General features: G+C 49.5%; 1 protein-coding gene across 1 annotated transcript; it reads right to left on the bottom strand.

Moving 5' to 3' along the window:
* Positions 1 to 1,564: 1,564 nt before the first annotated feature.
* ATP5MG (ATP synthase membrane subunit g) lies at positions 1,565 to 11,253 on the bottom strand. The gene is made up of 3 exons (XM_075327439.1): positions 11,060 to 11,253; positions 3,776 to 3,936; positions 1,565 to 1,749 (listed from the first exon to the last, which is right to left on the bottom strand). Exons 1-3 carry the CDS (start codon positions 11,121 to 11,123, stop codon positions 1,651 to 1,653), a joined length of 324 nt encoding a protein of 107 aa, XP_075183554.1. The 5' UTR covers positions 11,124 to 11,253; the 3' UTR covers positions 1,565 to 1,650.
* Positions 11,254 to 15,393: the final 4,140 nt, after the last annotated feature.

Genomic DNA, 15,393 nt, shown 5'->3' on the forward strand with positions numbered 1-15,393 from the left:
AGTTTAAGATCGCAATGCAGAGCCATTTTGTTGGTGACCGCAAAGTGATCCTAATGTCTAAAGTGTCACCAAGGACAGCTGCATTCTTGATTGACGTGATGACGCTGTCGTCACCATCCTTGTTGCATTTTCAAATCTCGCGCCTGTGCAGTCATGTCCGCTCGCGCAGGCGCAGTTCGCTCTGCCATATCGCGGGCAGAGCAGAAAACATAGCTGCCCTCGCTCGCGCCGGTGAGCTTAATGCGCAGGCGCGAAATTATGGTCGGGTACGAGGATGAGGCTGGTGAGGTCATGCACAGCGCCGACCATAATCTCGCGCCTGCGCATTTAGCTCACCGGCGCGCAGCTATGTTTTCTGCTATGCCCGCGATATGGCAGAGCGAACAGCGCCTGCGCGAGCCAACAGTGTTGCACAGGCGCGAGATTTGAAAATGCAACGAGGATGATGACGGCAGCGTCATCACGTCAATCAAGAAAGGAGGACAGTGAACAGCGGCAGGAAGGGGGGGGGAATAGGAGCAGAAAATGAGCCCGCCCATCTGGCCAACACAGGTAATTAGCATACCCAACGGCCAGGTTTTATAAAGTTATTTTTGGGGTCTGGAAGGGGAGTCAGGGCACAAGGTGCACCTTCATAGAATGCAGCCCAGGAGCTGCAGAAGGGGAGACTTTTAGTTTAATAGTGAAAAATCTGGTGACAGGTTCCCTTTAACATCTATTGGAATTATTGAAGAAAGAAAAAAAAAAAAAATCTATAAAAAGAATAGATTCTTAATGTATATAGTGTCAGCACGGTTCACGCTTTCTGTTTAGCACACTTAGTGATTTGAAGCCGACTACTGCAAATTGTTTCTGCGTGAATCTGTAGGAAAGAGGTTTTCCTGAATTGTGTCACTGACTTTCATTGATCTTTGTGCAGTCCATCAGGCGCATGGCCTGAACTTAAGCGGGCTTTACACGCTACGATATCGTTAATGAATTATCGTCGGGGTTACGTTGTTTGTGACGCACATCCGGCGTCATTAACGATATCGCAGCGTGTGACACTTTTGTGCGACCTAAAACGATCGCAAAAACGGTCAAAATCGTTTGCCGTGGAGAGGTCGTACTAAAACCAAAAATCGTTTAACGCTCTTTCGCGATGTTGTTCCTCGTTCCTGCGGCAGCACACATCGCTACGTGTGACACCGTAGGAGCGAGGAACATCTCCTTACCTGCGTCCACCGGCAATGCGGAAGGAAGAAGGTGGGCGGGATGTTTACGTCCCGCTCATCTTCGCCCCTCCGCTTCTATTGGACGCCTGCCATGTGACTTCGCTGTGACGCCGCACGACCCGCCCCCTTAGAAAGAGCGACGTCGCAGAGCAGGCAAGTCTGTGTGACGGGGGAGCGCGATTTTGTGCACGACGCGCAGCGATATGCCCGTGTCGCACAAAAGATGGGGCGGGTACGCACGCTAGCGATTTCGGCAATGATATCGTAGCGTGTAAAGCCCGCTTTAGCCTTATTAAAAGAGCAAAAAAAGAACACCTGCAGAACACAATGATGCAATGTATACGCTGAGCGGTGGGAATGCCTCTTGGAGGTTTATTTATTGAGTCCATAGCTTTTACAGACAGATCAACACACGACAAAAACTAGAACAGACACATCAGACGTTGTATCCGATCAGGCCGCCTTTCCCAATGCATTCTCCAATGTAAAACCAGAAGAGGACCTCAGTGGCGACCAGTCCATTCCTCAGAGCTTCCTGTAAAGACACACAAACAAAAACAATTATATACACAAGCTATAAAACAACGGTAAAACCAGTGAGCAGATTCCAGTATGAGGCACATCATGCACCCGTACAGCTCCAAGGTTTGCACACGGTTTCCATTAGAGCAAGGACAAGTTTTCAACTTTGATTTGAGAGCATGGATCTCGCAGATATACTTAAAGGGATTGTCCACTACTGAGATACAGATGACGTTATCCCTTGCATAGATCACCAGCATCAGATCGGTGGAGGGCCAGCACCTGGCACTCCCTCCAATTAGCCATTAACAGCTCCAGTGACGGCCATGTTCAATACCTGGAGTTGGCACACCATGGCGCTCTACCCTGTGTAGTAGCCGGTCACTGTTTTGCAGCTTCTGAGCTGCAGTACCTGGGAGTGGCCACTACAGTGTATGGCGCTGTTCAGCTCGGTTCGCCTCTGGCCACCTGACAACCAGTGATCAGTGGAGGTGTCGGGATGACTGAGTCTCTTCACTGCCTGTCTTCTCAGCCCACCGTCAATCCTCAGGACTACCCAGCAGGTCACACTTTATCCAGCACCTCAATTTCTCTGCCCCAGAACTGCGACAAAGGACTAGAGATGTCGGGAGGAGCCTGAATAGAAATGCATCAGAGGACCAGAAATGATAGAAGGAACCAAATGAGAACCACAACAGAGGACCAGAAATGGTGAGGAGGCACGACAAGGGACCAGAAATGGTACTAGGAGCCCGAACAGAACTGCGACAGGGGACCAGAGATGGTGAGGAGCCCAAACAGAATCGCGACAGGGGACCAGATATTGTGAGGAGGTGCCCAAACAGAATCGCGACAGGGGACCAGAGATGGTAGGAGGTGCCCAAACAGAACCGCGACAGGGGACCAGAGATGGTGAGGAGGAGCCCAAACAGAGCTGCAACAGGGGACCAGATATTGTGAGGAGGAGCCCAAACAGAATCGCGACAGGGGACCAGAGATGGTGAGGAGGAGCCCAAACAGAACCACGACAGGGGACCAGAGATGGTGAGGAGGAGCCCAAACAGAGCTGCAACAGGGGACCAGAGATGGTGAGGAGGAGCCCAAACAGAATTGCGACAGGGGACCAGAGATGGTGAGGAGGAGCCCAAACAGAACCACGACAGGGGACCAGAGATGGTGAGGAGGAGCCCAAACAGAGCTGCAACAGGGGACCAGATAATGTGAGGAGGAGCCCAAACAGAATTGCGACAGGGGACCAGAGATGGTGAGGAGGAGCCCAAACAGAACCACGACAGGGGACCAGAGATGGTAGGAGGTGCCCAAACAGAACCACGACAGGGGACCAGAGATGGTACTGGGAGCCTGAACAGAACCGCGACAGGGAACCAGAGATGGTGAGGAGGAGCCCAAACAGAGCTGCGATAGGGGACCATAGACTGTGAGAAGAAGCCCGAACAGAGCCACGATAGGAGACCAGAGATGGTGAGGAGGAGCCCAAACAGACCCATGACAGGGGAGCAGAGATGCCGGGCAGAGAGTGACCTGCTTGGGTAAGGGCGCAGTCAGACGGCTACATGACTCGTCTGAAGATCACATCTAATGCTTGGACTGGCCGTTGGCTCTCCGGACCTCAGTGTGCATTTCTACACAGCTGTCACATTCAGCTCAGGACAGCTGACGGCCAGTCCAAGCATTATATGGGCATATGACTAAACACTAATAGTGAGGGCTGGAGGTGGGCTGACACATGGCAGTGGCTGTCAATCACATCATTTAGTTATTGCTACTTAGGCAGGACTAGTCCCAGTGGGTAAATGCTTCTGACTTCATTTGTGTATTTACAAAATATACACATTATTGTAATGTCAGAAAAAAGCTAAACATAATAGTGCCGGTTGAACAACATTATGGTACCTGACAAATACTTTTCAAAAAGAACAAACATGCAAAACAAATAGAAAAAAAAAATAAAAATCTGTATGAATAAGGCCCTAAAAATCTGGTCGTGAAGGACCCATTCCCTCAGTCTTCCGCCTTACCCTGACTGTCAGTTCAGACATCCGGCCTTTCTGGAAGGACTGTGCCAGTCCCTTGATGCTCTCGATGGCTTTTGGGATGTCTCCGGGGCTGGGTGGCGTCAGCTCTACGCGGGCATAGTACCAGAACGTGGCAAGTCGTGGCTTAGAGTAGCTGACGGCGGCTGGAAGGGAAAAGCAACACGTAAAATAACACAAACAGTAGGATTTCACTTTGCAGACTTTATAACCAAAAAAACCCCCCACAAAATAAAATTAAAAGACAAAAGAATCCATGGGGAGACTTCAGAAATGCCAAGGGTAGGTTTCCACGGGAAGTATAAAATCAGGTCACGTGTGAACATTCCCTTGGTGGCAATTACACAAGACGTTCTTCAGTACAAATCAGACCCCTGACAACTCAAATGCCAAAGGGGGAATTAATGCCTGCGAGAAGGATCTGATGAACGAGGCAGCTATAAAACAGTTAAAAGGTCCTCTCTCGAAGGTCGATGATCGGTAGGTAACAACGCTGTTCCCCCATCTATGGCCCATGTAAACATGTGATGAACAAGCCAATTATCCACTTATACAGCCTAAAAATCATGATCGTCAGCACATTGCCGATAATATGCATGCTGTAGGGTGACTGATTGTATTAAAAGGGAAAGTCAGCACAGAATGACTGTTCAAACCAAGCACAGGTGCTCAGTGCATCATGGTGGGTCTTATTTAAGAGCATCTACACCCTCCCCTTTTTGATTGACAGCTTCGGCTTCACATGGCCAGAGAAGAGCATAGAGATGAAAAAACAAGCAGGTGTGAAGGTGCACTGTAATGTTTGTGTAGCGCCCAGAGAAGGGGGTACTCTGTCCCGGGCGGTAACAAATGGGAATGTCACTCTGGTGGCCGTTGCCCGGTCCCATGCTCTGGGCCCCTTTTATTAATGGGAGGTATTTACAGGGGAGATAAGAGTTTTTGTCATGTGACACCACCTGCGGGTTGCGGTTAGGGATGGAGAACCGCCGCTGCTCAATGTGGGTACTCCCAGGGCTGGTGGTGATTGCAGCAATGGCGTTATAGGCCCTCCGCAGGTAGGGCTGAGCCTGGGATATGTAGAGGGACAATAATGGAGACCACACCAGGTTGTCTTTAACAGTCTCTACTCACTGTGGATCCAGGGATTGCTCGTTCAGGTTCCAGGAGTATCAGTGCCAATGTAGTGACCCAGGTTGCTCTGTCCTTGGCACTCTCTGTAGACGGAGTCCCCGTAGCGTGGAGCGTTTAGGGACCCCGACTGTGCCTTGTGGGGTACAGTCTCCTCCGTACGGCAGGCAGTGCGGACCCTGCGGGGAGGTAAGTGTCTGAACCCCGATCCTAGTTTACTGCTGATGTCCCCGGATTATTTGGTTCTGTGAAGGTTTCCTCACCAGGCAGGTATTTGCTAAACAGTCTAAAACTTGCGCTTGACCTAGGGCCCTGTGCCCCGTACGTGCTCCGGTCCCAGCGGTATCTCGGTACCCGCCCTGGCGACCTTTCTCCTGTACCCCCGGGGTCACCATTACACAGACCCAGCTAAGGCCTCTCTTGTGTGCTCCTGACTCTCTCCTCACTACAGACTCACTGACCCCCTCCCACCAGGCTGGCTATACCCAGGGACACGTTCCCATGGTGACCATCCCCTTACATGGTTAACCCTCTATGTCCAGTGTGGAGAGAACTAGGATTTGTGTTTTGGTGGTATCGGCACTGGTACTCCAGGTCCCAGGGGGGAAGGTCCTGTATCCCCAAGAGGATGCAGTTCCCTGTAGTGCCCTGAGGCTCTCAGGGGCGCTACATTTGCACTGAGCGCCTGTGCTTGGTTTGGTCATTCTGTGATGACAGTCCCTTTACTACAATCAGTCACCCTACAGCATGCATATTGTCGGGAGCATGCTTAGGGCAATAGGCTGTCGACAACCATGATTTTTAGGCTGCGTAAGTGGTTAATTGGCTTGTTCATTCATCCCATGTTTACACAGGCCATAGATTGGGGAACAGCGGTCTGATATGCCACCTTTAAAGTCGTTTTCTGGCTTATATTAATGACCATCCCATCACAACGATAGGCCATCAATATTATATGGCCAGAGAACTCCTTATAGATGACTGTTGCCGTACACTTTGTACTGGACTTTGTAAAAAGGGCATTTAAACAAGCAATGACCGCCGTGTTAATGGAAGACTAAACAAGCTGGCAAATGATCTTAATTGCTTATTAAACAAGCAGAGATGAATTGCTGCAGCCGCTCTATTAATATTATATGAGGGGTCGGTGTTGTGGCCCATGTAATGGACATGCATTGATAGAGGCTGCACCCATCTAGTAGGATTCTGTCCAGGAGTCCCCACGTTGCATACTCGCTGTGACGTGACCGCCATTCCCATCGCTGACACTGGCACGCACTGTAAGGATTCTCAGGTCCGCAATCACAGACTGGACAAACCCTTTAAGGCAGCGTTCACACATTTGATATTGATATCATGCACTTTTGATCTGGAGGATTTATCAGTACCAGCAAAGTGGAGGAGTTTTATCTTAAAACAATTGGTTTGATCCAGTTGATTTACTTCCGTTTCCAGCGTAATAAAACTTACCATTCACTTCTTGTTAAAAATATTGGCAAATCTATTGCAATGCACAAAATATAGCTATAGCTATGTCTTAAATCATGGTCTGCACCTACAGCTATATTTTGTCCGATGCCTTTGCAATACATTTCCCCTTTGCCAATATTTTTAATAATAAATGGTAAGTTTTATTACACTGGACTGATGTAAATCCGCTGGATCCAAATCCTTATGACATCGCTGAGAGCCGCAGCTAGATCCGTGCAGGAGCTTTACATCAGGGAAATGGACAACATTGAGTGGACTCATTTATTCTTGCAAATTTTGGAGTTGTATTTTAATCTCATCCATATACATATTTTTATGGTATAACTTGTGCAGTAAAAAATGACCCGACGACATAATTTTCCAAGTCAGTACAATCACGGCGATACCAAACCCTTAGAAGGCCAAGCTGACCATCAAACTGCGTTTAATTGCAACTAATATGGGTAAATTATTTTGTTACAAATAAATAGGAAACAGTCATTTGCTTTTGCAAACTTGACCAGAAACCTGCAGTAGTTTGATTTGACAGCTCAAAGTGTTATTTGCTTGTTACATGTGAACGCAACCTAAATGTTTCCTCCATAAAAAAAAAAAAATAATAATGTAACGGCCTTCAGCTTGATCTCGAGCCTAAGCAATTTGATGGATGAGCACTCTGTAGGATTACGATCTTGTGTAGCCTGGATAGGTCCACCAGGGTCTTCTCCGCCGTTTTCTTGAAAGACCAGAAGCCCAATGGCTTGGTACCTCCTCTTCGCCTTGTTCCTTCTATTCTTCCAACCATGATGTACTTCTGTAGTGATTGCTCTCTTTATATGATGAAGCCGTGGCTTGGTGATCCTCGCTTGTGAGATGTCTGGCTTGATTTGGTTCTTCTTGCTATCCATGGTAATGATGACATCCTTCACCAGCACCACATTTCGAAGGCGTTGATCCTTCGTCTTGTTCTTGTATCGTCCAGGTTTGCCATCCATATGCACGAGCCGAGACCAGACTATGCACGAGCCGAGACCAGACTATGCACGAGCCGAGACCAGACTATGTTAGAGCCGTGTCGTCAACAGTGAAGTATTCCTCAATTTGAGGACCTTGTCCAATTACTTCTTTGTTGATTTGCCCATAGTTATTCTTTTGATGTCGTTGCTGCATTTTCAGTGACCATTGATCCATGTATGATGAAGTCCTTTACAATTTCCAGTTCGGCGCTGTCCATCTCAGATATATCCCGGTCATACCCGATAGTCAATATCTTTGTCTCCTTTGAATTGGGTAGGAGTCCCATATTGAGCTTTCCATCTTGACACTCTAATCTCCTTCATTCCATCTGCGCTTGTTGCTATCAATGTTTATCGTCAACAATCGTTTAAGACTGCCGATGATTCGCCCAACAATTTTGATTCCTTCTTTGTCGGCAAGTCCAGCTTCCAGAAAAGAGCTTCTGCATATAAACTGAAGAGAAATGGTGACCGGATGTCACCTTGTCTGACACCTCACTCTCCTTTGAGCCATGCCATGTCACCATGCTGAGTTTGGAATGACAATTACAGCATTGGAAACCCGCGACCCGATTTCCAACCACTATATAAAAGGATAAAACCATACTAATCACTCTGCTTAAGCCGTAAGTGGTTTAAACTGAATCTCTAACTTCAGTATATGGTGAATTTGCCAAACACAGGCTCTTAATCAGGTCCATCAGTCCGAAAACTTATATGCAACCATTTATATATTAAAAAAGGGGAATTTTTCCCTATAAAAATCATATTTGCAGTGTAGATTTCACTACTTTGGTTTCATGGGACATGTAAATGAGAGGTCCTCGCTGCACCCGAGCGGTGGCCACAGGCTCCGTGCACCATTTCGTCCTCCCAATTATCCTCCAAACCTTCTCTTATACTGGCAGAGCTCGCTTTGGAGCACTGTGTGCATTGAACCCCCAGTCCAGAGAACACTGACACTGAAGGAGCCGAATGCACAGTGTGTATACAGGAGCATGGTCACCCATCACCTTTCTGCAGTGGTGGCTTGAAGCACACAGGATCAAAAAGTAGTGAGCAGCTCATACGAGTGTGTACACACCGACACTGCAGGAACTGAGCAAGCACACAACAGTAGTGAGCAGCTCATACGAGTGTGTACACACCGACACTGCAGGAACTGAGCAAGCACACAAGATAACAGTAGTGAGCAGGTCATACGAGTGTGTACACACCGACACTGCAGAAACTGAGCAAGCACACAATGTCAGAGTGCGCTCTCATTTCTGTGTTGCCAGAAGTAGCCATTGAGTGCACACAGGATCACGCAGTAACCGGTGTCAGATGCTGACAGCGCACACTGACACTGCAGCAGCCAAGCGAGTGAGGTCACAGTTATAGAGTGTGCTTTCATCTACCTCACCTGTCATTAGCTGCTCGCTACTGTGTGAGCCTGTGTGCTTCAAGTGGCCGCTGCAGGCGGAGGGGTGGTGAAAGCGCATCTGCACACACCGACAGTGTGCTCTTGGCTCCTGCAGTGTCTGTGTGCTAAGACCTGAGGTAATTAATTCAGACAAGAGCCTTCAACCAAAATAAGAGGGGGTTCAAAGGATTTTCACTGAGGGTGGGGAGGGGGGAGCAGAACTGAGCCCTTGGCCACGCTACCGAGGAACCCTCATCTAAATAAAACTTTTACAGTGAAGTCTGTAGCCCCCTATATGAACGTTTAAAGGGTTTAACTTTATTTTTGTAGGCACACCGCGCACTAAGTGTTGCTGTCAGCGTCTGACAGCAGCATAGAAAGGACAGAGCAGCCGTGTTTGCAGCTGCCAGACACAGCGCATGGTGTATAACACCAGCCAATATCTGCCGTCTATGAGACGCTCCCGGCACCCAACATTGGGGGGGAGATACAGCCGCAGACAGCGATCTCGTGCTGCAACCAAAATTGAATTTTTCTTTAATTACTGCAATTAATGTGAATTATTTTGGTACAAGATAGAAGGAAAAAAAAGTCACTTTTTTCTCAAAATTAACCAAAAACAGCAGTAATTTGATTTTAAGGCTAAAAATGCAATTTTTCTAGTGACAAAATGTAAAAATGCGCCACATAAGACGCAGTGATGCGCTACAATACCGTAATCGTGCACAGACCGTACACCAATCCATGGGCGTCCTCCTGTGGGACCCCTTGCCGGTGTGCTGTTGCTGCCCCATCCCCCCTCACCAGCGCCCTATGACCCTGTTGCCCCCCCCCTCCCTACCGACACACTGATGCTGCCATGGCCCTCCACCGCCATCCTTCTATGACCCTGTCCCACCAACTCACTGGCGTGCTGTTGCTTCCCGTCCCCCCCCCCCCCCCCCTCACTGGTGTCCTATGACACTACCCTCCCCAGCGTGCTGTTGCTGCCCCGTCCCCCCTCGTGTCCTTCTATGACCCCCCTCACCAGCGTGCTGTTGCTGCCCCGTCCCCCCCTCGTCTCCTTCTATGACCCCCCTCACCAGCGTGCTGTTGCTGCCCCGTCCCCCCCTCGTCTCCTTCTATGACCCCCCTCACCAGCGTGCTATTGCTGCCCCGTCCCCCCCTCGTCTCCTTCTATGACCCCCCTCACCAGCGTGCTGTTGCTGCCCCGTCCCCCCCTCGTCTCCTTCTATGACCCCCCTCACCAGCGTGCTGTTGCTGCCCCGTCCCCCCCTCGTCTCCTTCTATGACCCCCCTCACCAGCGTGCTGTTGCTGCCCCGTCCCCCCCTCGTCTCCTTCTATGACCCCCCTCACCAGCGTGCTGTTGCTGCCCCGTCCCCCCCTCGTCTCCTTCTATGACCCCCCTCACCAGGGTGCTGTTGCTGCCCCGTCCCCCCCTCGTCTCCTTCTATGACCCCCCTCACCAGCGTGCTGTTGCTGCCCCGTCCCCCCCTCGTCTCCTTCTATGACCCCCCTCACCAGCGTGCTGTTGCTGCCCCGTCCCCCCCTCGTCTCCTTCTATGACCCCCCTCACCAGCGTGCTGTTGCTGCCCCGTCCCCCCCTCATCTCCTTCTATGACCCCCCTCACCAGCGTGCTGTTGCTGCCCCGTCCCCCCCTCATCTCCTTCTATGACCCCCCTCACCAGCGTGCTGTTGCTGCCCCGTCCCCCCCCTCATCTCCTTCTATGACCCCCCCCCTCACCAGCGTGCTGTTGCTGCCCCGTCCCCCTTATCTGCACCCTATGACCCTGCCCCCCCTTTACCGATATGCTGATGCTCCCCGTTTCCCCCTTCACCGGCATCCTTCTATGACCCCGTCCCCCCCCCTTCACCGGCATCCTTCCATGACCCCGTCCCCCCCCCCTTCACCGGCATCCTTCCATGACCCCCCCCCCCTTCACCGGCATCCTTCTATGACCCCCCCCCTTAACCGGCATCCTTCTATGACCCCGGCCACCCTTCACCGGCATCCTTCTATGACCCCGTCCCCCCTCACAAGCATCCTTCTATGACCCCGTCCCCCCCTCACCAGCATCCTTCTATGACCCCATCCCCCCCCCTCACTGGCATCCTTCTATGCCCCTGTCCTCTTTCGCCAGTGTCCTCCTGTGTCCTCTTCACCCTCTCACCGGCTTCCTCCAGCGGCCCCGTCCCCCTTCGCCGGCGTTCTCCCTCGGCCCCGTCTCCACCCCCGACCCTCTCTCACCGCCCACGAGCTGAGGAGTCTTCACCGCCAGGGTCTGGATCAGTTTCTGTGCCGCTTGCGCCATGTTGCTGCCGCAGAATGTGAGTGAGGCCTGAGCGTCAGGAACTGAGAGTGACCTCCTGCACAGAGAAGACGAGAGAGCGCGGACTGAGGTGGATAGAGCGTCTCCCAATGTCACCCGCCCAGAGCAGACGAGACTGGCCGGGAGAGGGATAGAGCGCCTCCTCCTCACGTGACTGCAGGCTCCGCTCCTCATTGGATAGTGCAGTGACTGTGGTTCTGGTCCTGGAGTCGGGCGGAGCAGTGACCCTGTGACCAGTGACAGGTCTGGATGGCGACAAGTCACGTGCCGGACACGAAGTGACGTATTTAATATTGCGCCCCCCAAAATAAAGTCTGAGCTTCCCTGTAACAAAGGTCAGGGGGGTTTATTATTAACCCATTCACCCTCCTACGATTTTCTGTTTTGTTTTTTTTCCTTCCCTTCTTCCAAGAACCATAACATCTTTATTTTTCCAGCCATGTTGCCATATGAGGGTTTGCTTTTTGCGTCCCGCGTTGCACTTTTGAATGACACCATTTCTTCTTCCCCATATTGTCCTGGAATACTGGGAAAAAATTGCAAGTGCGGTGAAATTGCAAAAAAAGTGCAATTCCACTATTGTTTTTTTTTTTTATTTACCATGTTCACAATATGGTAATATGATTTCCCATAGACAGCGGCATTTGGCATGGGTGGTGTGACGACATGGACTCTCATGGGTTAAAGTTTCTTAAAATTCAGCCAGACAGCATGATAGATTGTTTATAGACGGGGGAGAAGTCCCTCATTGTTTTTACAAGACCCTTGTTGACTCAATGTAATTGTGTTGGCCACTGAAAGCCAGACGTATTGTTCTCCAGACTTTTCCAGTAACCATTGTATTGTAGTTGTGTATTGCTAATGTGATTACCTTAGTAGCCATTGTTGAGTCTGTGACTTGCAGACTCCATGTAGATATCTTCAGTCTTTCTGTAGACATCATTTGGATGAACATTGTCCATACAGCTTGAGATTCATCCAATGGGAGAGGCGATCTTGTCCAACCAATCGATGAGGACGCAGTGTATCCAAGTAGAAGGCTGTGGCTATAAAAGGGATTTCTTTAAGCCACCAGGGGGTTGTTGATGGATGCTGATGGATCCAGTCTAAGCTCTTCGGAGCTGACTAGAGGATCAGGATATCTTATGGCTTCAATCTAGGGACTCCGGTTCCGGTTGGAGACCATATCCACAGCCTAGGGATTTCGACTCCGGCTGCCAGGATTGTATCATCATACCAGGACTATCTAAGGAGGACACTCAGGTTGGGACAGTTCAGTCACCTGTTACAGACTTTACAGACCTCACACAGCTTCCTAAATCTGGCGCTATTCCTTTCTCAGTGGGTGCCCGCCAAAAGCGGGGTGCTGCTGGATTGGAGTAAGTGGCCCTGGAAGCTCTGAGGCACGGACATTCTAAATCCCTGGTGAGCCAGCGGAAGGGTGAGACTCTGTTGCCTGTTACATTTGTGTTTTGCTGGTTATGTGTTATGTGCCGTTAATTGTTTGGGGATCCAATAAAGTCTAATTATTGTGGTTCCCTCACCCTGTGTTGTCTGAGTAGTGTTACGCCCACGGTTAAGGAGGCCGGCGTTCAGTTGGGATGAGCCCTGAGCTACGCTGTCTTTCTAAAGGCGGCGGGTTTTAGTGGATGAGAGCACCCGAGCCCCGTGTCTCCACAGGTGGCACGGTGGCTCAGTGGTTAGCACTGCAGTCTTATGGTGGCTCAGTAGTTAGCACTGCAGTCTTATGGCGGCTCAGTGGTTAGCACTGCAGTCTTGCAGAGCTGGGGTCCTGGGTTCAAATCCCACCAAGAACAACATCTGCAAGGAGTTTGTATGTTCTCCCCGTGTTTGCGTCGGTTTCCTCCGGGTTTTCCAGTTTCCTCCCACACTCCAAAAAAACATACTGATAGGGAACTTAGATTGTGAGCTCCAATGGGGACAGTGTTGTTGATGTATGTAAAACGCTGTAGAATATGTTAGCGCTATATAAAAATAAAGATTATTATTATTACTAGAAAATAGGGATACAAATGTGTGTAAAGCGCTGTGGAATTAATAGAGCTATATAAATGAATATTATTATCATTTAACTGGTTAACAGCGGCACTGGATCTCCAATCCATCCCCGGCTGTTGGGGGAAGATAATGGCTGATCAGATCAGCCGTCATGTGCGGGGAAAGATGCAGGCTCAGTGTGTGAGCCCTCATCAAAGGCAGGGAGATGATCTTGGACATACCAGTGCATTATAGGTCATGCAGGGGTTAAATGTTGCAGCCACTTTTCACTTTTCCTTAGGCCCCCTTCACACGTCCGTGAAATTCACGCACGTTTTTCACGGACATGTCAGGTGCGTATTGCCCTCCATGAGCCGTTTTTATGGCACAACGTGTGTTATCAGTGATCACACATGGAGAAGGGGAACTTTCTACTCACCTGTCCCTGGCGTCGCTGTCCGTGGCGCTGATCTTCGGTCTCCGGTCCTGCTGACTCCCCGCTGCTGCTGCTTCCGGCCCTCAGTGGAGTGAATATTCAATGATCATAATGAACGGTGGTCGGAAGCAAGTGACAGCAGCGGCAGAGACTGCAAGGCTGGAGAAGGTGAGTATATAATTTTTTTTTTATTACAAACACGTGTTTTCTCCAGTGCGTGTCACACGGATCATATCCGTGCGGGCCGTGTGACACCCGTGATACCGGAGAAAAACTGACATGTCTACGTGTGGAGCACACGGGCACACGTATGCTCCACACAGACACATGGTCCATGGCAGAACACGCACGTGTGCACAGACCCATTGATTTTAATGGGTCCACGTGTGCCCGTGTCTCCGGCACGTGAGGAAACGGACATGTGAAGGGGGCCTTAGAAAATAAGGACATATGGCTTCCTGATTGGCTGCCACTCATCACCTGCCATGTGGAACCCAATCCTAAGGGTAAAAAGGATCATGATCATGGGATCCAAAGGAGCCCTAAAGGGAAATAAGTCCTATGTGTGAGGGTCGGGGTAAGACCGGATGGGGTGGCACTGATGCCAACCAGTTTTTACATTGGTCATGCACAGGGCATGATTTTTTAAATGCATGTACTTGGGGCTAAATATCAGTTTTACAGTTGGGTTTCATTAGAACATTTGCACCATTTGGCTTTCACAAGCTCTTTGTTTCCTGGACATTCATCTTCATGTTATCTGTGGTCATAAATCAGGAGAGGAGCGCAGAAAAAGACCAACAAGAGGTACAAACTCTCCTGTCAGAAGGAGCTCACTGACAGATTCTCAGTTCATTCTGGAATCAGCAACACAGAGGCTGTACACTGCAAACGGTGCACTTATTTACTTATTTTTATGAAAGCCAATAGCAAGAATAGTGTTTAAATCTTGAATTTTGGTAATTAATATTGTCACCAAAGCTAGAGAAGGCATCTAAGGCCATATGGTACAAGTGTGATGTGTCCTTTGCTTACAAAAATGACCTTTGTGTGTTTTATTTTACTGCACGATCCAACTTGAAAAGGACATTTTAAAGTGTAATTTCCAAAATGGTAAATTACTGCAGAAAAATTCCTATTATTATTATTATGTGGCTGAATGGTTAGCACTGCACTCTTGTGGTAGCTCAGTGGTTAGCACTGCAGTCTTGTGGCTCAGTAGTTAGCACTGCAGTCTTGTGGTGGCTCAGTGGTTAGCACTGCTGTCTTGTTGTGGCTCAGTGGTTAGCACTGCAGTCTTGTGGTGGCTCAGTGGTTAGCACTGCAGTCTTGTGGTGGCTCAGTGGATATCACTGAAGTCTTGTGGCTCAGTGGTTAGCACTGATGTCTTGTGGTGGCTCAGTGGTTAGCACGGCAGTCTTGTGGCTCAGTAGTTAGCACTGCTGTCTTGTGGTGGCTCAGTGGATAGCACTGCAGTCTTGTGGTGGCTCAGTGGTTAGCACTGCTGTCTTGTGGCTCAGTGGTTAGCACGGCAGTCTTTCAGCGCTGGGGTCCTGGGATCAGATCCCACCAAGGACCACAACAGCAAGGAGTTTGTATGTTTTCTCCATGTTTGCGTGGGGGTTCTCTGGTTTCCTTCCACACCTCAAAGACATACAGATAGGGAATTGTGAGCCCCAATGGGGACAGTGTTCTTGATGTATGTAAAGCGCTGCAGAATATGCTTGCGCTATATAAAAATAAAGATTTGATTTTTTTTTTTAATTTGATGATGATGATGATAATAACAATAATAATAATAATAATATATTTGTCCAC

The sequence above is a fragment of the Anomaloglossus baeobatrachus genome, chromosome 11 (genome assembly GCF_048569485.1).
Source record: "Anomaloglossus baeobatrachus isolate aAnoBae1 chromosome 11, aAnoBae1.hap1, whole genome shotgun sequence".
In the NCBI taxonomy this organism is placed as follows: domain Eukaryota; kingdom Metazoa; phylum Chordata; class Amphibia; order Anura; family Aromobatidae; genus Anomaloglossus; species Anomaloglossus baeobatrachus.

What these genes read in the sequence shown, in the direction of transcription:
- ATP5MG (XM_075327439.1), bottom strand. Translation starts at nt 11,123, where the DNA reads ATGGCGCAAGCGGCACAGAAACTGATCCAGACCCTGGCGGTGAAGACT. An exon ending in GACTCCTCAGCTCGTGGGCG is followed by an intron (nt 3,937 to 11,059) that starts GTGAGAGAGGGT and finishes TTTCCCTTCCAG; the next exon opens with CCGCCGTCAGCTACTCTAAG. An exon ending in TGTCTGAACTGACAGTCAGG is followed by an intron (nt 1,750 to 3,775) that starts GTAAGGCGGAAG and finishes GTGTCTTTACAG; the next exon opens with GAAGCTCTGAGGAATGGACT.